This window comes from Chaetodon trifascialis, chromosome 6, assembly GCF_039877785.1.
Source record: "Chaetodon trifascialis isolate fChaTrf1 chromosome 6, fChaTrf1.hap1, whole genome shotgun sequence".
NCBI lineage: Eukaryota > Metazoa > Chordata > Actinopteri > Chaetodontiformes > Chaetodontidae > Chaetodon > Chaetodon trifascialis.
The window spans coordinates 4904266-4927235 of record NC_092061.1 but is presented as its reverse complement, the minus strand read 5'-3'; the positions used below and the strand labels follow the sequence as shown (position 1 = coordinate 4927235).

Here is a 22970-nt window from a genome sequence, read left to right as displayed (position 1 = left end):
ACCAATGCTGCCTCCCGGTTACATCACTGCTCGCATCATTCCATGCCTCACAGATCAGCCCTAAGCTCATTACCACACGCACAGGCATGCATGCTCACACGCACATACACGTACCGACTTCCCGAGTCCCATGGGTCAGTAGTAGATGATCTTAAACTTTACTCTCTTCTGTTTTTGTCCCTTAGAGAACCACATATTTGACAGTAGAGTGGAAGCATCAGCAGGAAAAGCTGCGATTTGTTCCTCTGAGCAGCCTTGGTTATTGTTGGTCTTACCCTTTTGATCCCAGTGGCATGACTGACTGGTTCTAATGCTGGGCTGAGTCCCTCTCTTTCTCTGTAAGACTCTAATAATCCCCTCCCTGCCTTGTCTCTCTTGCAATCCCTTTTGCTTATCTGCTGTTGCATTCGAAACGGTGGGAATTAATATCACTGTGCATCCTGTCTTCCTCCCTCTCTGTCCGTCACTGCCACTTTCAGTTTATCTTGTCCTGCTAATATGTCCTTCTCGACGTATTGTGGATGTTACAGAACCACTTGTGTAGTGCCGTTGCATGTCAGGCTTCACACTTGGTCCTTCATTCCTAAAACAGCTCTAAGAGGGCTGCAGCTTCTGCAGCTGCCATGACCAAGACAGATAGCTGTTAGATAAGTGCAAGGTTGTGGTAACTTTTTATTGCTTCCTCCATCTCTCGCCTCTACCTGTAGTCTGTGTCTCTGAAGGTGTTGCAGCCAGACAGGTGGCAAGGGACAAAAGCATATTTATAACTCTGAAAGGCACAGCTCTGTCTGTTCCATATGTACCATTCAGGAAAGAGCCTCTTTGACAGACGCTTTTCTTCAGCTTCACATAGACAAAGGTAGGCTCCCTCCGCTGTACTCCCTTGCTGACGTAACTGGGACTCTGTTTGACAGGGAACATGTTTTTGTTGTTGTTGACAAGAGAAATCAATGAGGTCTTTGGGGATGAAATAAGTTCTTTCTAGCAGCAGTGCTGTAATGAACAGATTGGAGGTGTGTGAGCACATGGAGAGCAGGTCATGGCTGAATAGCAGGGTGCACGCATGGCTCATGTGTCTGATGAATAGATGCCATTTTTAGCTGCTGGTGTCTGTCAGTGCTGGACTGAAGTGTTGCACTGGCATCCACGTCAATGGAATAACAAGTGAAGGCCTTTATGAATGTTTCAGATGCTCTATTTATGGGGCCTTGGGGTGAACTAGTTGCGAGGATGGATGGACTGATTAGCTGACTACAGGTCTAACTCTGTGTGTGTGTGTGTGTGGGGCGCTGGTTATGCAATAGAGCAGATACTTCCAGGAATATTAAAAAAAATGGGTATTAACATGTGTTTTGACATGTTTGTAAGCAGTTTATGGAAAGGGGATTTTGATAAGCGGAAAAGAGGAAGCTGTGCACATAACCACCTCCGTCTTGTGCTAAGGTTAAGTCTGGAGTTGAAAGCTGGTCAAACATGTAAGTACATCATCTTCTGTGCAAGCCCACAGTTAGTACGTTTGACCCCAAAAAAGGATGCACAGCTCCCACGTGGGCTCCTGAATGGCTGAAAAAGTTAATTACAAACATGGGGCGGGGGGGGGTTATTGTCTGTCTTTTGTGCCACTTTTGTGTGACGTCGAAGGGAAGACGCTATCAATGCATCAAAAGAGGAGACAGATACAGGAGAACGGCAGACAATAGGGAGAAAAGGACAGTGAGCTCCAGGGAAGTCTCTTTTTGTCTTTCTCTCTCTCAGTGCGCTGGTACAGAAATAGCTCTGCGGTCCCTCTATTCCTCAGCCTGCGAACCATGTGTTCTGTTGAGGAGTTTGGCAGAAGCCTCTGTACACTGGTCAGTACAGCTACGGGGGCTTAGAGCCTTAACAAAGCTTCCCTTGCCTGGACTGGGCGAGTTAGAAGCTACTGTGCCTGATGCCAGTTGCTTTCATTGTGAAATGCAGTGTCATTCCTCCCGGGATTTTTTATCAATGTGATTTTAATTTTCCATGAATATTGAATTAACCTCTTTTCCCTGTCTCTCTCTACCTCTCCTATCTCCTGTCCTCCAGGGCCCTCTCCATGGATATAGACACAGACTATGAGCGGCCCAATGTGGAAACCATTAAATGTGTGGTGGTAGGGGATAATGCAGTAGGCAAGACCAGGCTAATCTGTGCCCGGGCCTGCAATGCCACCCTCACACAGTATCAGCTGCTTGCCACCCACGTGCCAACCGTCTGGGCCATCGACCAGTACCGTGTATGCCAGGAGGTGGGCACACACACACTCACACATACAGGGAAAGAGCCACATATAGACAAACTCTTTTGGATATGGCACTAATAACTATTGTGCACTTGTAGCAGGTAAAAACATTGCTTTCAAGCCTTTGAGAGACAACTTCATTGTGAAATTGTTGACCACGCAGTTTGACATTGTGCATGCTTTTTTTCCCCTCCAGCCTTGTGATTACATAATCCTTCAATTCCACTAAAAACACAAACATCACAATGCAGTTAAGACCTTTTGACCTGATTACGGAAATATGTGTCCGTGTTGCAGGTGTTAGAGAGATCTCGTGATGTCGTGGATGAGGTCAGTGTGTCCCTGAGGCTATGGGACACATTCGGGGATCATCACAAAGACAGACGATTTGCCTATGGCAGGTGAGCGGATACATACGCACAGCAAGGCACACACACACACCGATTCAGACATTCTTGCAGCCAGAGTGTAGTTACTGACCCGATAACACAATTGCTTGCTGACCACAAGGTTAACTACCTTGCAACACGTTCTATTTTCATAACTGGTGCAGCCAAGAGATTGCTTTGTCTTGGCTGCAGAATTTTTAAGGCGTTGACACAGTTTTGTTGGGCTAATGCGTGACCAAATTCATTGTTGGTCGGTTTAGGATAATGTTACTTACAATGAGGATGTAATTAATCTGTCACACACACGCATAAACATGCCCACGTAACATTTACTTACCCAAAAGTTGTTTTCTGTGTAATCCAGTTGCCACACTTTTTAGTTGAACTCTGCCCTCAAGCTGTTACATCCTCGCTGCACCAGACATGATTGGATCATCGCTCTATCCTCTTACTCTCCGTCCCTCTATCAAAGCTGCTTTATTGGCATGAAATGCACAAGCACTTATTGTCAAAGCAAAATCAACAAACACCAATTCAAATGACGGTGGCCGAACCTGACGACATAATAGTAACACAGAAAAGTGATGACACATTTTCTACATTATTCAGTGAGTACTGTATAAACACAGCTAATGATGAATACATATATTTACCATGTTGTGTTTAATTTCTTCTTCTTTGTGACCCATCTGTTGCCACTCTTCAATTTATAAGTCTAGAATTAACTGTAATTTTATGTATAATAGCCGTATTTTTCATCATTTAAGACATCTCTTACAGTCATAAACCATAACCAGGCTCTAGGACTTCACAAACATCCACACACAGGCATGCATGTATCCCTCACACTGTGCAATCTGTGAGTTATCTCAAATGTGGGTTGATGCACTTTGTTTTATACATCACTCCGTCACCTTTTTCCAAGTGTGTGACCGACTGTGCATTTCTAGGTTGCGTTTGTGGCTTCAACTTCCTCCTCTCTGCTGTGTTCCTCGGCTTTCTGGTTGTACATCTGCACAGTGGTCTACCTCTGTTTGTTGGTGTGTTTTGGTGTGTTTATGTACGTGTCTGTCCTCATGTACTGCATGCTTTGTCAGCCTGCAGTCAGCTGATACAGACACATTGCCTGCTCAGCTGTTTTCTGCCTGCCTGCCTCCCTGGCGTCTGCAGCTCCAGGCATCAACCTCCTCTTCTCTACCCTACCTCACCTCACCTCTCCCCTATCTCCTTCATTACCCTGTTACTTAACTCCCATCATTAGCCTCCTCTTTGCCCTTGACACTCTGCTGCTCCTTCGCCCTCTCTACACCTTCCACCGCTCTATAGCCTTTTGTTGATATCAAAACTCAAAACATCACATTGTCAAACAATACCCAGACTGTCACATGCTTTGTTAGGAGAGGAACATTCTGTTTGGAAAAACAGTCTCAGCCTGAAAATAGGCTAAGCCAAACTTAACCTAAGCCAACCTCAACTTAATTTTGTTTCAGTCAGCAGAAATTTATTTAAGAATAAGCTGTCACATCACACTTGCGTGAATTATTCTTGTGAGCAGTTTTAGTAGAGTGTTATCGACTTTTATGATACTGTTGTGACAGCCTTAATGACTGATGAGGGGTCTCATGACAGGCTGTGTGATCACATACTGATACGAATGCCTGCATGAGACCCATTCATTGCTTTATTGCAACAGACAGTCTGATTATTTAGGCCATCTCTGCTGTGTTTGTGTGTGCGTGAGAGCCTGTGTGTGTACGTGTGTCTCTTCTTACATAATCTGGCAACTGATGACCTTTGTAGTTTGGATCCACCACACACACACACACACACACACACACACCCACACACACACACACACACACACACACACACAGAGAAAACACTAAATAACCAGTCACTGGTGGAGCTATTCATTATAAATTATTGCTGGTGGTAAATTATTAGCAGTGGTGGAAGAAGCACTGTGAAAATAGTGAAAGTCCTGCACTCTAAACCTTGCATAAGTAAAAGTATGCAAGCACAATGTACTTTAAGTTTGAGAAGTAATTAAGTAAGTACTCTAACAAGTAAACTTTGCATGAGCTCAGCCTGTTTTCAGCCGTGTTACGATGCATTTTCCAGTGAATCCAGTGTAGTTTTCAATAGTTTATTTAGCTTACGAAGTAGGAGAAATTTCTCAACCCATAAAGATACACTTAAAAATTTGGGGAAGTCTATGAAAAGATTGTAATCTGATAAGTAACTTGTAACTAAAGCTGTCAGAAAAATTTAGTGGAGTAAAAAGGGCAATATTTGCCTCAGATGTAGCGGATAGCAGTATAAAGGTGCATAAAATGAACTTGAACTTATATTGACACTCTCTGTGTCGTTAGTGTCAGCGTATACATGAATACAATGCGTCAGTCATGTGAATTCACCTGCAGGTTGATCTTGGAAACAGCTCTACAGTGCAATGCAGCAGCCCTAATGGATTGTTCTGGCACTAATTTTTAATGTTCACCATCCCCTCAGACTTTCAAATAGCCTCTTTTGAAAGACATGTTAACACTGGGCTGGTTCAAAAGCCCTCTGGGGCTCATATTTCCTTGGCCCTGTTGGAAGCCTTTGCCAGGCTGTTTCCTGCAAAGTGCATCCCCTCAGCCTCTCAGTCCATGTTGGTGTCAAGTACAGTGTTGTGCTAACATAAAAAGGATATAGTGGCCCAAACTTTTGCAGTGAGGCTTCGGTTGTTACCAAAAAAAAAAAAAAAGTATTTTCCTTAAACCACGAGAGCAAAGGCACGTCCACATAACATGACCTCAAACAGACTAAGCCATGGTAATGATCCTTTGACAAAGTGCTAATGGTAATTCTAAAGTGTGTGTGTGTGTGTACGTGTGTGTGAGCTGTGATGTAATTCTATGGTGGTGTATACTATGTCCTTGTGAGCAGGAGCTTTTCAGAGATTACATTAGTGAAAGTAAAAAAAGGACTATGGAACCTCAAGTCCACACTGCGAACAAATGTCCTTTGTAGAAAGTCATTTGATGTGATGCTGTGTGCCTTCGTAAGTAATTCCACTTGTCATTCATAAAACCTTTTCAAGGTTCCTTTGTTAAGATTATCAAACACCTGAAACCGCTGAAAGTTGATTCAAAATAGCTGGAGTTACCCCTCTTTGCTGGCCTGTTTATTATGTAAGTCATGTCAGATTAAAAGGTTAAATACAAGATAAAACAAGTAGATAAGATTGATTTCCTTTTTTTTTTCTTCTTACAGTGTAGCCTTTGTCTGCTCAGTAAATCGGCCATGCTCACTGTAGCACACGCATTTTACCCTTGGGAAATAAGAGATGATAAGAGATGTGTTTAAGTGGTGTGTGATGCTGCTCTCAAGCTCAGGATGTGGTTTAGCGGCCCACATCTTCTGGTGCTCCTGGTGCACTCGCTCTCTCCAGGGGTGTCGTCCAGAGGCAGCCCACACTGGGTGTGATGCGCGTTTATCCTATGACTTATTCTTTTTGATGCGCGCACATCATGTACGATTTACTGTAAAAATGAACGACTGGCATTGAGAAATCTTTGAAGTCGTGATGGTAATGACAAGCAGACGCTGCAGAGGCTTATTTAGACGTTGATAAAAAATCCTGATGAACGTCAAAAAATGAGTATATGTTTCATTATCTGCTGGCTATCAATGATGTTAACAAAGCAGGCAACTTACAGAAGTGACGCTAACGCAAAATAGGCCCGGTCTTGTGCTGCTGTGTTGTTTTAAGAGGTAGATCATTTAGGAATTATAGATTTTTGCACTGTCATCGTTGTGCTGATACTAAATGATCCATCTCACTCAACGCTGAGCTCGATTTACCATTACCTAGAGGCACACATACATGTGCCAACATGTCACAGAAATATCAGCAGCGGGGAACAGCTGTAAGTGCTGCTGTCTGCTCGCCCAAACACATCGGTTGAGGAAATGAATTTGTGTGTGTGTATCCTGATCTATTCTTAGCTTCTCTTTGTGGTCCATGTAGCCTTGGAGGGCTTAGGGAGATTTATGTAAGAGAGGGAGAGAGAGGGAGAGAGAGGGAGAGAGAGAGAGATGGGCCACACAGATCACCAGCCCAGAGGCCCAGACACACGCACACACACGCACACACACACACACACACACACACACACACACACACACACACACACACACACACACACACACACACACATACGTCTTGTGACCCCAGCTTTCTTGATGGCACTGTCCTGGCTCCCACAATGCCTTGCAGCTGTTGAACAAGCTTCTTCCATATACACGACACACATGTTTTAACATAAACTGACAAGATGTTCAGTGACTCAGCACTGACCCCCTTTTCTTTCTCTTTTCTTTGCCCTTCACTCCATCAAAGGCCACATGTCTCCTTTCTGATGACGTCTTTCGCTCATGACACAACAAATCAGCTCTCCTCTGCCAATTTTTTTCTCCTGTCTTATCTGTGATCTCTGTTGTAACGTTGAAATGAAGACTTTTTCTCTCCGTCCTCACCGTGTAGGTCGGATGTAGTGGTGCTTTGCTTCTCCCTGGCTAATCCCAATTCCCTGCGCCATGTACGCACCATGTGGTTCCCGGAGATCAAGCACTTTTGTCCCCGGACGCCCATCATTCTTGTTGGCTGCCAGCTGGATCTGCGCTATGCCGACCTGGATGCAGTTAACCGTGCACGACGACCCCTAGCCAAGTGAGCCGCCTTCTTTATCAGGCATTAACAGACAAATTCAGATAGAACATGCACCACGGCGGCTTTCAGTGAGGGTTGCATGTGCGGCTGTTCCAGTGATCAGTGATCAATTGTGTAACGTAAAGGTATTACTATAAATAATACACTGACAACTGCTTTACTTTCACTGATTTATATGCTGAAGAAAAACCTTGAAGGTGTTTAGAGCCATTTTCAGCTGCGATACATTTCATTCATTAACTGTACTTGTTCCATCATACAGATAAAGTGTAAAGTCTTTATCATCACCATGTCTTCCTGTCCTACAGACCAATCAAACCTACAGATATCCTTCCCCCAGAGAGAGGTCACGAGGTGGCAAAGGAGCTCGGGATTCCCTACTATGAGACCAGCATTGTTGCCCAGTTTGGAGTCAAAGATGTTTTTGACAATGCCATCCGAGCTGCCCTCATCTCCCGCCGTCACCTGCAGTTCTGGAAGTCCCACCTGAAAAAGGTCCAGAGGCCCCTTCTCCAGGCGCCCTTCCTGCCTCCTCGCCCGCCTCGCCCCATAGTGGGCATCCCAGACCCCCCTCCCACTGACGGCGAGGGACCTGACTCCCTTTTCTGCCAGCCACTCTGCGCAGATGTCCTGTTCCTTCTGCAGGGCGGTGCCACTCGAGTCTTTGCACACAAAGTCTATCTTGCTACTTCCTGCTCCAAGTTCTATGACCTCTTCACCCTTGATCTTGGTGGATCATGCGTGGGCCCACGGGGGGAGGAACAAGAGAGTAAGGAAAACTTGGAGAGCGGGGAGGAAGATGAGCAGAGCAGGAGAGGAGCCAAGGAGCAAGCTGGGCGCACTAAGAGCCTGGACATCGATAAAGACGGGGTTGATGGAGGAGTGCGCGGCCTGAATCGACCCCAGCTGCTCCAGCAGGGCTCTTTGAGGACTTCCCAGAGTGATAATGCACTCCCCTCTCGAGCCCTGTACTCCCTGGGTGCACTAGGGACTGGCCGAGCACTTTCAGGATGGGGAAGGGGGTTCCTGAGTGTGTGTCTGGAGCATGTTGATGATCCCGTGACTGGACGACCACGACTCATGACTGTTGTAGCCATGGATGCGCTTATACAGGAAGAACCATTCAAGGTGATGAACTCAAGAAATATATTCATACACTGTAGACAATAAAAAATTATAGGTTTATGTGAATATTAGGAATCTTCTGCATCATTACTCCAGGCTATAATCTTAGAAAAATACTTCCTAAGATGTAACTTTGACATCTCAATTTACCCTGGTTTCAGGCGGTGCTTCAGTACCTGTACACAGGCAGTCTGGACGAGGGCCGAGGGGATCTGATGCAGGTGGCTACCATCGCAGAGCTACTGGAGGTGTTCGACCTGCGGATGATGGTGGCCAATGTTCTCAACAGAGAGAGTTTCATGAACCAGGAGATCACCAAGGCCTTTCATGTCCGCAGAGCCAACCGCATCAAGGAGTGTCTCAATAAAGGGACTTTTGCTGGTAAACCACCACTGTGCCAACCATTCAGAGCCATTCAGTACTTTCAGTAGCACGGGTGTCATTGTGGATGTTTTCCATGTATGCATCAGTAGGTGTTTGTCTGTAAGTGTGTGCATGTGTGTGTGGGCGTATGTGAGTGGTACAGGATAATGAGAAGCTGATGAGGAGAATGTGCGAGAAAGAATGAGAAAGACTAATTTCCAACATTCTCTTTCAGTCTATGGAAATGTACACCGTGTACATTTGATCATACATATATATTTGCTCTCAAATATGCATTGTGTGTGTTTCTTGTCTATCTGTTTTCTGAACTCCTTTGAACGTCATCAAGCGAGTTGATGGCGCGTTTCAGCCTGCTCGGTTGTCTTGTGTTCGCTCTTGTGTGCTTCCTGTGTCTCGTGTTTGTGTTGTCTGTCCCCTAAGCTGTAATGTATGCATGTTGTGACGGCATTAGCAGTCCGTGCCAGACATCTGCTGTCTCTGAACAAAGCCTGTCTCACATTCACCTCTTTCTATACTTTCTCTGTTGTCTTCTTGATCATAATAATGGGAGTCTTTCTTTAAAATGCTTATAAGACATTCTATGGATAAATTAATCGGATCACTTGTATAAACAGGTCTGCTTTGTCCTTTTTATTATTCAAGGATTGAGTTCGATGAAATACTTTCAGATGTAGCCCATTGCAACAGTATTACACATAGTCGTTGTGTTCCCTATCAGCACTTTCTCCACCAAAGCTCTAGTCCAGAGTCCACACAGGATTTGCTCCGTGACCTACTACCCTGCATCTGCTCTCCTTCCCTTACTCTGTGTCAAAAGCTGTTCTGTCCTTCTGTCAATTTATCTCTCTGTGTGTCTACCTGTGTCTATGTCTCTGTGTGTGTCTGTCTGGCCTTCTGTCTGCCTGTGCGTATGTCTGGACGTCTGCCTTGTCTGTCTTTCCCCCCTCTGTAGCTTGGGCTTCTGTGGCACTCCACGAGATGAATGCTCTTTTCCCACCCCGGTTTTAGATGTGGTGTTCCGTTTGGACGATGGCTGCCTTCCGGCCCACAAGCCCCTGCTCATCTCCAGCTGCAACTGGATGGCTGCCATGTTCCGTGGCTCCTTCATGGAAAGCTACATTGAGGAGGTGAGTTTAGGCGTACCAGGAAGAGCTTGGGGACAGAGTCACCTTAAAGTTTCCAGAAGGGATTAAGTGTCTTTATCCTGAATCCTTGGAAATTTGCCACAGTTAGCTCAGATCAGCCTTTAGGGGCAGTTTAATTGTGCAATTGCCTGTTATCAGGTTGCTGTTTGCCAACCATGTGCAAATGTGGTCGAAGCTCTGCAGATATGCACCCTGTCATAGTAGAATGAGAATGTTTCACTAACCTGCCTCAGGATTTAAAGTAAGCCCATTCCCCATGTCGTGGGTCTGGTTACTTTAGATGTGCCCTCACCTGACGTTCAGCCTCTGGTTGCCTGGTGCTCCTCCAGGGGGCATAGTCATAGCACAGACATAGGCATAGTCGAACTGGGCATCGGGAGCAGTGGGAGAAATCCTGGTGGGCTAGTTGCTCTGTGGGCTGCTTGAGGTGTACAAAAATAAAAGACAAACATGTCCCTGGCTCACTTTGATTATGCACCAGCGTGAACAGGTGTGTTTGAATGTGCATCGATGTGGCAGCGTTGGTTGGACTATCCTCGGGCTGGTAGTGGTGGGCTGGTCTGGGTAAAGAATTACAAGGCTATTTTTTAGTTCCAGTCGACCTGACCTAAAAAGAGAGGAAGTTCGTGTCTTTAGGTCAACGCTCCGCGGACTGTGTTGCAGAACCAGATCCATTGGGGTATGGTTACTTTCAAGGTCGGCGGGGTTAGGTTACGTAGATTCAGAAGCATTAGAATTACACAGACAGACAAGGAATGAATACGTTGTTCATTCAGTAAAAGTGTAAAGCTCAAAGCACGCCAAAGGCACGTTAGAAGAAAACTGATGTAGACCTATTAGAGAAAATTTTTTTCTGTCTTTTCACGTGGATAGTCTGGATTTTATTCCAGAACACACCATGTGAGTGGGTGTGAAAAAAGCCACAGCAGCTATTGTGGACGGTGGTGAAAACAGGACATCAGCATCACTGAGGGGGCACAGTGTTTGCTGCTGGTGGGCTGCCGGTGTCTATGGTTACTCTGACGGCTCATGTTAGTGACTATTGTGGCATTGTTTATGGCATGAAGCTGGCACAGCATAGAAGGCAGGTGTCCTGGAGACAATGACTCAAAGACTGACTGCACAATGAAGCTGTCAGCATTTATTTTTATGAGCAAGTATTTTTGTTTGCATCTAAATGTACCTGCTTTTTTTTTTTTTTGCTGAAAGCTCTGCAGTGTTAAGTAGTGACTTTGATTTTATATGTTAACTGTAAGCTGTAGTTTACTGCTTTGTTTATTTACTGGTTTGAGACGGGCAAGATGTAGTCGTAAAGTCTTGCTAATGTGCAGTTGCAGAATTGCTACGCAATTGGCTGACTGTGTATCTCATTCACTTTGAGACACACATCACTTTGAGAAGCGGTGTCAGTAGAAGTGAGCTTGCTAAAACACTTAACGCCGGTCCCTGAATAGAAGCAGGGCTTTTAGAGCAAGGCCCAATAAGTCAATTACACAACCGTGACACAGCAGATGGTCTGGTTATATTCAGCTTACTCTAAAGGAGAATCTGTGCTGGAGGAAGTATCAAGAGATGTTGATGTTTCCTAAAAAAGAAGTCAAGATAAGATCTGGTAAATCTGGTTGATCATGAAATATTATTGCTCAGCCGCTTTCATTGGAATTACATGTAGATGATATAGTGATTCTACACTTATCTGAAGGTTATACCGTATGTTTAAGCCCCGAACTGAGTGAATTACTCAGTCTGTCCCAAAATCAAATGAAGAATTCTGGGAAACTTGTTCAAAATAAACAAAAATAAACACATAGTTGATTGAGTGTAACTGGCTGTTGGTTTCAGGACAACAACATGAGCAATGAAGAGATGGTCAGCTTAAACCTGCCACCATAGATAAATGACAGAACATAGAAATTAATGACATAGAAAGAAGTAGCATATATATTAATTCAATATGTCTACATGTGTAGCATGAAGGGGCTACAACTTGCATTTTATTCTGCTACCCTGTGTTTTGAAATGATAAATGAACCTTGACCTTGAACAGACTATATCACATTATCATATTACAGCTGTTTTCTCTGGTGTGGACATGGCATTATATAATTCCATTATATGAAACTTCATAGTGGAACCTGTAACTATAACTGTGAGGGTAGCATGTGATCAGCCATTTCTATTTTCATGGTCATGTCACACTTCCTGCTCAGTATTTTTAGACTCACACATTCAGTGTGCAGGCTGTTGTGTGATAACACGGCTATTCTAGTTTTGTGCAGAACAGCATAAGAAATACGTTTCAAACCAATTTATTAATGTTATTATTTGTTGTATTAATGGTATTAGTTACATTATACAAATTTGATACAATAAACATGCAGTCAGTCATAGTTTCAAAGTTTTATCTGTGAAAGGGGTCTGCCACAGCATATTGTTAGCAATAATATCTGTATCTTAATATAAAAAGCAGCTACAGTCATGTGGAACTTTGGTAACAAAAGATCAGAAGCAGCACAAACCACGCTAATATGTAATTGTGCAAGAACTTATTTCACCACCTGAAAACTGTTGGCTGAGTACAAGGCAAACTAAATATCCCTTGAGGAGCTCTAAACCGAGCGGACAAACTCCAATGGCTCAGCGTAGCTCTGCTGAATCACTGGCAAATTGTACTATTTTGTCTAACTGTCAAGACTGTCATTATCGCAGAAGTAATATTGTGGTATCGTTTTCGGACATATCGCCCACCCTGGTGTAGTAATCAAAACCCATGAGTCAGAAGGCGCGTCTGGAGCTTTGCTGTCTGTAGGCAGTTGGCTGAAAGTGTCATGGTACACCCCTGGATTGTGTTCGACGTGTTCGTGGTCTTGTGTTCACCGCGTGTGGAGTATTACTTGTCAAATGTGAAAGCCTGTTAAGCTCCTGCCTCACTCTTAATAAAAGAGGAGACAGCAGATTTAACGGGAAGAGGAAGAAAAACCTTGATTTTCTTACTCTTCCTCTTAAACTTTGCACCTTATCTGTGGTGGCGGCTGTGTGACTCACAGCTTTTTCCTCACCCACACATTATTTTGAGATTTGACTGTAATGTATTTTACACTCATTATAGTCTTTTTTTCAGTTCCCTTGAGGCGTGTTTTTTTTTTTTTTTTTAAGGCTGTCTGGGCTTTAGGTCAATTCAGCATTTTTTTCCTTTTCCATCACTCCGAGCCTAAACTTTATGGGTTTTTGCAAATAAAATAATCTTGCACTAAACTTTTAATTAACCTCTCGGACGGTGGGCTGAGGGGGCAAAAGAACACCTGTCAGTACAGCTGGTCCCATCCATAAATGCCCTGTTGCCGTCAATGTGTCCACTCATTAAAGCTTCCTGGCTCCAGCTGGGGCTTTAAACTCTCAAGTCTTGGTGTTATGACATTTGAGTCATAACGAGAATTCGCAGCAAGCTGACATTCTCCTAATTGGTTACGGGAGTGGAGGTTGAAGAGCGTCTCAGTGGGTACACTCCTGCAGGGGTCAGGTCATCACTCTCATCATCACCGACCCTCCTTCCGTCCTTCCTGGGCTTGCTTGCGTTACCTGCCGATGAATTGATGTTGGTCTGACTAACAGTAATTAGGCCAGTCAAAAGGTCTTGCTCATTTGTATGCATTTATTTCCATAACTACACAAAGTGGAATGGTGGGCTGCCCTGGAAAGCAGCATAACCAGTGCCTTTGGTGTAGCTGAAGTCTAATTGATGGTATGGCGTCATCTAGAGGTCATTGTGGGTGGTTGTTTTTTTGTTTCACTATAAACTATAAAACATTGCCTGCAGGGTCTGTGTGTTGTTTCACACAAATATTAAGCATGTTTAACCGCATGCCTGGATTATTTTAGATTATTTACATTACAGAAGCATGATGTGCATAATAACGCACCGTCCATGCCTTTGGAGAGCCCCAGTGCTCCATCTGAGCATCTCATTTGCAAAAAGGGTTTCAGTGTGATAGTGGCTTAATGCACATTCAGGCTGGGCTTGCATCTCACTGTTCCCAGCGTCGCAGGGTTGCCTGTGCGTGCTTTGGCTTCTTTAGCGTTAGCTATATTGCTCGCATCACGAGCCCACAGACAGCGCTTTCATCTGAGCCTGGATCAAAGAGGATGTGACCAGAGCAGCATGTCCTCTGCCCTTTGGCTCCAAATACCCACTGCAAGGCTTTCATTGATATTACTGCCTTTTTTAGACCCCACTCATTTCTAGCTATTATACTTCTTTAAGCATATATGAATTTGCCAACATAATATTTTGTATCTTAACATAAATGTGCAAATGCAGGAGCAGATACATACATGCAATGTTTACAGGCTTAACTCATATGGATACTTTCATGAATTTTTTCAAAAAATGTCAATTTTTCATGCCTATGAAGTCCACAGAGACTCCTCATTGAGTTTCAGCTCTTAATTTATTTCATTTTGTTTTGTTTTGTTTACTCTTGATATGGTCTTTTTCCAGGTACCCATTCCTAACACCAGTACGGCCTGTATGCATGGGGTGTTGGAGTTCCTGTACTGCGGCTTGCTGACACCCTGTCCTGGTCTGGAGCCCATGGAACTAATTGTTCTGGCCAACCGTCTCTGTTTGCCACGCCTTGTCGCAATCACAGGTAAAGACTCTTTGTGTGGTATTAGAAATACTGCAAAGAGAGCTACCTAAGAATTTATGACCGGGAGCTAAATGCGGGCCTGTCAGTGGTGCATGTGAACAGTAAATGCTGACATGATTATGTACATTTTGTGCCTTCAGAGCAGCACGCTGTGGAGGAGCTTCTCCAGCTGGCAGTGAAAGGGGGTGACATTGATGGACAGGTGTTGGCTTACCTCGAGGTTGCACAGGTCTGTCCTTGCAAAATAGTCCTTGAAAAAACAATTAATTTAGAATTTATTAATGATTCATTCTACATTGTATTTTTAAAATAATGAATAATAATCCACCTTGATAACATCTGATTCTCTTCTGTCATAGCTGTAATAACTTCTCATTTCTCCTTTTGCAGTTCCACAATGCCAAGCAGCTATCAGCTTGGTGTCTCCATCACATCTGCACTAATTATAACAGCATCTGCCGCAAGTTTCCCAAAGACATGAAGGCCATGTCTCCAGGTACCGGCACCTCGCCTCTCTTGGCCCTGATAATCTGTCTCTCCCAAACCTATTTCACACATGCAACTTCCCCCTCAGTAAAACTCATGCAGACTTTGCTTTGCAGCTAGTTTGCAGCATGCCGTGACTTGTTCATAGCAAGCATTTGGTTGGAGTGGGAAGGCAGAATTTTTTGTACTAGTGCAAGGCAGCTAAAAATAAAAATAGTAGAAGAAACCCTTTAGCCCCTCATGGGCTGATCTTGTTAAAATAAGCAAATGAAAATGATGTCTTGCTTCAGGTACATCTCAGACACGTCTCTTTTAAATAGTATGTTGCAGTCTTTTCTGTACATATCCTTTTCTTTCTCTCTGCAGAAAACCAGAAGCACTTTGAGAAGCAGCGTTGGCCTCCTGTGTGGTTCCTGAAGGAGGAGGACCGCTATCTGCGCTCTCAGAAGGAGCGCGAGCGTGAGGAGGAGATCTTGCGTAAGCAACACACCAAACGGGGCTGGTGTTTCTGGAGACACCCGTCCTCCTCTCCGCACGTCTCCTAAAGGGTCTCCTCCACTGACTTCTTCATCCTCACCTGGATCGTCCCACCCAGGATAACTTAACCCCTGTAACGTATATAGAGGAGGTCCTCTTTGAACCCTCTATCAGTGGAGAAATGACTCTCAGTGCTTCTATGCCTGAATGTCAGCATGTTTGGGGGAATGTATGTGCCTCTTTTTAACTGTGGGTGACTTCATGAGTGCTTTTTTGGAATGCTTGTGTGGCAAGTGTAGACTTAACTGAAGGGTATGTGCGTGGATGCGTGGGTGTATGTTTGAAGTTATTATGATTGAGTGATGCTTCCGAGTTGAGTGCTTCCCAGACGCCCTGACCTATAAGGGCCCACGGCGTTGCAGTGCAGCCCCTTGTCTCCTCCACAAGAGCTCTGTCCCTCCACCAGCACTCACAGAGTCCCAGCCTTTGAGTGATTGGACTGGGAGCAAGGGCTCTCTATCTCTCTCAGTCTCCATCCTTCACATTGACCTTAATGACTATTACACGTTGACCACCGCGGCTCCTCTCGTGGAGCTCACCTCTGCCTTCACTTCTACGCAGACTGTTAGCTTGCACACGCAGACCCGTGCGAAAGATCCGCCCCTCTAAAACCAGCACTGGATTCCCAGGGAGTGACACTTAACAATGTAATTATTATTATTTTGATATTATTTGACCTTTTTGTATATTTTTTGCACCTTCTATGACACTCTTATCAGGGTTAATGGCGTGCACTACTCCCAGGAAGTGTTGAGGACCATGATTGCTGTCGGAACCGCAAAGATGGGACTGTTCTTCCCAGGTTTGAGTGTAAGGGCAACCTCGAAACCATTAGCAAGTTAGGATGCTCCAGTCAGGAGGCTTGATCACAGCTATTAGCCTTCAGTCTAATACCGATGTGGTCCTCGTGTCCGTAATCCAACGCTGCACCTCCCACCCCCTCCTCCTGCACACCACACTTGCAAAAAAGCAAAATGAGTTGGATTCACCAAACTGCACTTCAGAGACATTCAAAGTGACCACTCTATAGCAATGATGGGGGTAGAGAGGGCTAGCCTTACTTGATACCTCTGCCATGGAGGAATGATGGATACAGTATTAAACAAATCCGCTTGTAACGTCCATGACCACTAGGTTGCGTTGAAGCACCTCAGCCAGCCTGCCTTTACACCCCTTCACCACTAGGGGCAGCACTGCTCAGGGCTTCGGCACTAACCCTCACACTAACTAACGGGAGTTTTTATCCCTGTGGTTTCTTCACTCTATTAAATATTAAGCTCATCAGTATAACTTAATCCTTGCAAAGTGTTACAAAAAGCTAAAGCACATTCACAGTGTTATTAGTGCATTTAAACCCTGATTTTCACCTAATTCTGAATACCAAAGCTGTGACTCTTTTGATTTCTTTCTTCCTCACTTTCTTCATTCCTGGTTCCCTGCTTCCTTCAGTGGCGAGAGGGGACGGAGGAGGAAGTGGCTTTGAGGAGAAGGAGGCAGCATAATGACCGAATCCCTCCTCGTTTCAGTCTGTGGTGTCAGGAGAAAAGTGTCCCTGCTGGGCATTGCCTTCCATTCCTCTTGCTGGAATCGAACATGGTGCTTAAGACACAATAAGACAGTGTCCGCATGAACACACAGACACACATGCGATTTTATGTTCACAGTTTAAGTCTAGTTATTTAGTGTTTACCTGTGATGAATGTGCAGAAATGTAATTATGGTATTAAAATTTGACACATGAGCATTTTTTTAAACTTCCTCTCCATATGCTAACAGTCTGTAAGAGGTCATAACAGGTCAGTGCTTTTAGATTGTGTAGATTTCTCATTTTACATACAGTGGTTACAAGCTTCTAATGTCTTTTGGCGCTTTTGTATTAAAAAACAGTGGGATCTGTTTTGCTTCCTTGTTAACCAGGAAAATAATATTAGTTTAGATTGAATTTGCAGTTGTGAGTGTTGTCTCAAATGGCAAACGGCTTGATTTATGACTGCATGTGAGAGAAAATCAGATTTTCTTCTCAAGGCTGCTAATTTCTTTGGGCTTTAGGACCGAATGTGAAAACAAGACTTTGTGGTGATGAGTTTCTATTAGCACGTTGTTCTATTTGTGGGTTTGCGCCCCTCAGCTTGGCCCAGGCAACTGCAGGAGATAGACAGATTGTGTGAAACATGGTGCGCTCTGCCTTTGTCCACAGGAGGCGTGTTAAAGTCATTGTCAGTCGCCGAAATAGAAGTCAGATAGGATCTCAAGAGACCCAAGTGAGAAGTGAACTGATTCCTCTCTGAAAAGAGTGAAAGTGGAGTAAAAGTGAAGTCAGCATTACATGCAACCTACATATTTTGGAATTTCTCCACGGATATTTAAACCATCCCAGTGCAGCGCTTTGGGAATTTAGAAATGAGAGGAGAGGAGACAGTTGGGGGGCAGTTTTTGATGGACTTCCATGGCCTCTTTTTAGTTCCCCATAGAAGGGATGGCTATTAGATTTGTCTTATTAATGGTTGGTATGACCCATTAAGCCTCTTCTCTTGGTCCCTGTGCCTTATAGTTGGACAAAACTAAAAATTAGTTGGGATTTTAGCAGCATCTTAGTTCAAACCTGCAGACAGGTTCTGCAGTGGTTGACATGATGAACAGAGTGGTAATGGCTACCATAATGTGACAACTGTAAAATGGATTATGGTGTTGCTTTATGCACCCTCAGCCATTACCCTTCTGGAGGGGATTTCTGAGCCAACTTGAGCCATGCCGGTGGAGAATCTTTAGGCCCACTGCTGTTTTTTATGCAGACGAATGGCCTTGAATTAAAGTGTAGAGCTGTAGGTTGGTCTAATCATACGGCCTTGCATTAGTAGTTTTTCTAGACTGGTAATTATTTGGATGTAGGACTCACATTGTGGTTGGAAATCTCCACTGACCAGGTGATTGAGATGTAGGGATAAAAATGACAGGTAGATTCCTGTAGCGTAATTTCAAAACCACTGACTTTTTAATGAGCACTGGCTGGCCTGTGTGCTGGGAGGGTGCAACCACTGTCAGAATGTGGTTAATTTGCATGGTGGCCTAACTTGGTCATTATAATGACACTTGGTGTTGGAATGCACTTTCTTCTTTTTTTTGTCTATGACTGTACCTTTCTGTGCTTAGCATGAATTGTTTCTTAAGTAAGATTGTTTTTAAACATAATGATTGTAGCACGATATCTCCACTTAAGTCTTTCAAATTTTCCCACATCTTTCTCAGTGAGGAGCCGAATAACACGACTGAACCCCACAGTAGCTGTCTTCTTGCTGTGTGGCTTTATGCACAACTTTCGCTAAATTAGCTCAGTACAGCTTATGGTAGCATCACTAAATATACAACTTTAAATAATATGCTGGGACATTCCACAGACAGTTTCTTGGAAAACAAATGCAGAGTATCTGTTGCTGCTGTGCAGTGTTACAGCTTTCCCTTTCATGCTGTTACTGTAGGTAATACAATCTATCAAGCTTGCGATTTTAAGATATTGGGTAGAGAGCCTAAAACTAAAAAGCAAAATTTTAACTGACATCAAGTATTGTAATGCACATATTTAAGAATGTCCTAAATGGCTGAAAGCCAAGTGCAATGTTTGGGTTTGGCCTGCATGTAATGACAGAGGAATTGGGTAAAGCATGATGCATGTTTCTGGAGTCTGACATAGGCTTCTGTATATACAGCAGAGTTTCTTAACCTTGGGTTCGGGGCCCTATCTGGGGTTTGGTTATAGGAAATGTCTAAAATTTGAATAATAATATAAACTAAATTAAAGACTGTAGGTTTGAAATATATGTTGTAATCACTAAAATGTTTATTTGTATATTTGGATGCCTCCACTTCACGACAACGTGATTATTGTCTAATTATTGGGGTGAAAATTGAGAATTGTGGGAAATATAATTGGGCCAGAAAAGGCTGAGAAAGCCTGATATACAGAGAGGGAGAGATGAAGATGCAAAATTTTGAGAGTTATTAGCTTTATTCAGCCCTCAGTATATGCTCCACACTGACCCCTAAAGGCCAAAGTTACATTCATTTGGATTGTCTGGCTTGATCGCGTCACATCCTTTTCACTGTCACATCGTACTCATTGATTTTAGGGGGAGCTTTTCCTCCTTCTTAACAGGCCTGACCCTCCTTTATAAAAGTGAGGCCTAGTGACTGAGGGAACACCTGGTTTTTGATCGTCTTGGGTGTCTCCTCTCCTGTGCCTTCAGTGAAATCTCACTCTTTTGGCTCTGTACAGGCTGACAGCGCTGCACCTGCAGCCTTCTGGGCTCAAAATAAAGTCGATTAAGCCAAGAAATACACACACGTGAGCACAGAAAGAAGAGTAGGCAGCTTTCTTTAATGCACGGTATCTTAGCATAGCTACTGGCTATTGGGGTCATGCTAACACAGATCCGGAGCTTTACAGCTTTAGTATGTAATAACGTCTGTGCTAAAGCTACGCAACAGATAAATTATGAAATGACCAAGAAACCCAGCAAACCAGCAGTTTTAAAATATTTTCGCACTCTTTCAGGTGCCTGCACTTTCTATTATGTAGCCTAATACAACTTTTTTGATAAGCGTGCTAAGTCTTTATATTTACCAGTTTCTTGATCAAAACTGAAATATCCTCTTACTTTTCCTCTTTCTCGTGCTCTCTTTCTCTCTCATTCAACAGTTTGCCCTGTTGCTTCCACTATTTAGCTGCAATTTTCTATGTTGCAATCATGCATAACGTCAGTGTATTGTAAGTTGGGGAACAGCATCTGTGAACTACTGGTCAGATTAAAGGCAGATATTAGCTGTGACAGCTATATACACACTATATTATGCTTTAATGAAGATAGTTGTTATCCAAAGTACAGTACAGTGTTGTAAAATAACCTCTCACCTTATAACTGCTCACCTCACTGTATCTATGAACTAAGCAGGTGTATACATACAGTAGGATTGTATGCACATGGAGACCCAGGACAGGGAGAGTGTTTATATAGACAGACATGGTGTGATTAACCCCTGGTCTATACTGTATTATTTTTAAGTGGATCGTATATACTGTATAGTATTGTTATGCACTTTTGTTTCCATCGACTCCTATGAGTTTTATTAACATTTACGGCTCATGTTATTGTGTGTGTTACAATAAAAGGCAAAAGAAAGAGCACACCACACTCACCAACTATTAAGGGCTTTCAAGAAAATATACAACAATCAGAATGTTTTGCTGCTTTTGCAAAAAATGTTTTGAAACGAAAAATTTGTAATATTTTTGAACCACTGTGATTTGTACAAAATTAAAAAAAAAAACAAAAGTAGAATTTTTTTTCTTTATTTGCCATTTCAGTATTTTGATGTTTGACATGGATTTTATTAAAACTGTTAATCTTTTGAACTCGTCTCACACGTTTGTTATTGTGTGTTTTTCTGTTTCCACAATGAAGAAAGATGCAGCTGCTTTCTTCTATTTAAAGTTTCAGAAAATGTACACTTGCATTTACTTGAACACATGATTACCAACAGACAGAAGTAGTATGAGTGCAGACAAGCACGCAAGAATTACTGTAGAACTATAATTGAAGACATGGGAAGTGGCTGATGGTAAAAAGTCCTAAATGCAGCACTGGGCAATAAAAAAAGAGGCAGCTTGAAAATGAAGTCATGATGATTCACTAATCTATTTAAACTGCCTGTAACACCCTGATGCACAGGGTGATGCCTCATAATGCTCACCAGGATCAAATAATATGTTTGTATTTTATGTATGGTTTGCCTGAATTACGATTTGAAAAAACATCTATACTCAATGTCATTATTCTTTGTTGTGACTGTAAACTGAGGGCAGTTACAGCACATTAAACTAAAGATGGGTTTCAATGAGCCACTGTGATGTAGAAATTCGGTATATTTAAGTCTGAAAGAATGAAAAGTTAATATAAAAAACACAATTGACTCAATTCTTTATTTTTCTTTTGTCTCTCGTCACCCTTTGTTTCACAAAATGCACACACTGCAAGTTTGATGCAGCTGTGCCACCTAGTGGAGACAAACAACTCTGCAACGCTGCTTTGTAAAATATACAGAAAAAAAAACATTTACAGATTGGATGGGTTGAACAGACATTTTCTAAATGTTAAAGTAATCTGTTTTAAGTATAGCCTAAAAGCTGCATGGCTCAGATATGTGTCTTTCAGGGTCTCACCCACTTACACAGACAATCTCTTTATTCTGTGCTTATGATCAAACATGAAAAAACATACATCACACAGAGCTGAAGACTGGTATTACAGGCCTGGATCCAGCAGCACAGGTCCTCTGTCAGGCTCTCTAGGCTTAGTGGGGGATTCACGAGATCCAGAGTTAGGCTGGGATCGAGGACATGCCAAGGTTCATAGACATTTACTGTTTCAGGGCCACGACTGAGCTGCTGTCAGGAGGTGGCTGCACTAACTCCTGTTGAGCAGAGCATTGAAATCTGCATGTTCTGTCAACTGGGGCGACCACAGAAAACCCTGAAATATCATGTTGAGCTGAGTCAAACCCTGTCAAGGAGAATGTAGTATGATAAGCCAACGTTTATCAGTGTGTTAGATGTATTGTTGTCATTGGTAGACAGTTGGCACTGACAGAAAATCCACCCTAAACTTGAATTCTCATGTGTTTCTCATTAATATTTGCTGGTCTTGTTTGGAATTCCAGTGATATTAAGATGAAAGTTCAAACATCCTTTCAACACAATCAGCATCTGCCTCATCATTACTGCTTCATTCGTTCAGCATTAAAAGCCGTCTTTCAGCTAACCAAGCAGTCACCTTCTGCAGATTGTTTGTAGATTTTCTTGAAACTTCGGATGAAAGCGAGACCGAGCGGCTCCCTGAACACATGCATCATCAAGCTCGACATGCTGTGAGCTGAGACTTTTAATAGAGTAAGTCTGGTGAAGGATCACAGAAAGCCACAGAAACGTGGGGGGGAGAGGGCCGAGTGCTGCCATGGTGATGTTTAGTGATGTGGCTGGTGATGCGTAACTTTAGAGGAGTGATGAGGGACGGTGGCGGCTGCGGGTGGAGGACGATTTGAGTCCATACGCCATCTTGATGTGTGTGTTACAATCAGACACCAGTTCAGCCGCCTACCAGTAAACGCTTAACAGCCAATGACGTAAATCACTCCTCCTCTCATTCGCTTAATGGAGGAATTTACTAGCACACGTTTTGTAGCCTCCATGGTCACGAGCATCGGTCTGAACACTGATTACAGACC

At 43.4% G+C, this 22970-nt stretch overlaps 1 protein-coding gene across 2 annotated transcripts in view; it reads left to right on the top strand.

The window, feature by feature from the left end:
- rhobtb4 (Rho related BTB domain containing 4) overlaps positions 1-21000 on the top strand; it is a 41325-nt gene extending 20325 nt beyond the window's left edge. For both annotated transcript variants that reach the window (XM_070963891.1, XM_070963890.1), the window contains exons 2-11: positions 2068-2269; positions 2561-2664; positions 7184-7369; positions 7678-8497; positions 8656-8875; positions 9887-10005; positions 14522-14672; positions 14813-14901; positions 15063-15168; positions 15525-21000. In XM_070963891.1, coding sequence (XP_070819992.1) covers positions 2078-2269; positions 2561-2664; positions 7184-7369; positions 7678-8497; positions 8656-8875; positions 9887-10005; positions 14522-14672; positions 14813-14901; positions 15063-15168; positions 15525-15703 — 2166 coding nt within the window. In that variant the 5' untranslated portion in view covers positions 2068-2077 and the 3' untranslated portion in view covers positions 15704-21000. The remainder of the gene's footprint in view (positions 1-2067; positions 2270-2560; positions 2665-7183; positions 7370-7677; positions 8498-8655; positions 8876-9886; positions 10006-14521; positions 14673-14812; positions 14902-15062; positions 15169-15524) is intronic.
- Positions 21001-22970: the final 1970 nt, after the last annotated feature.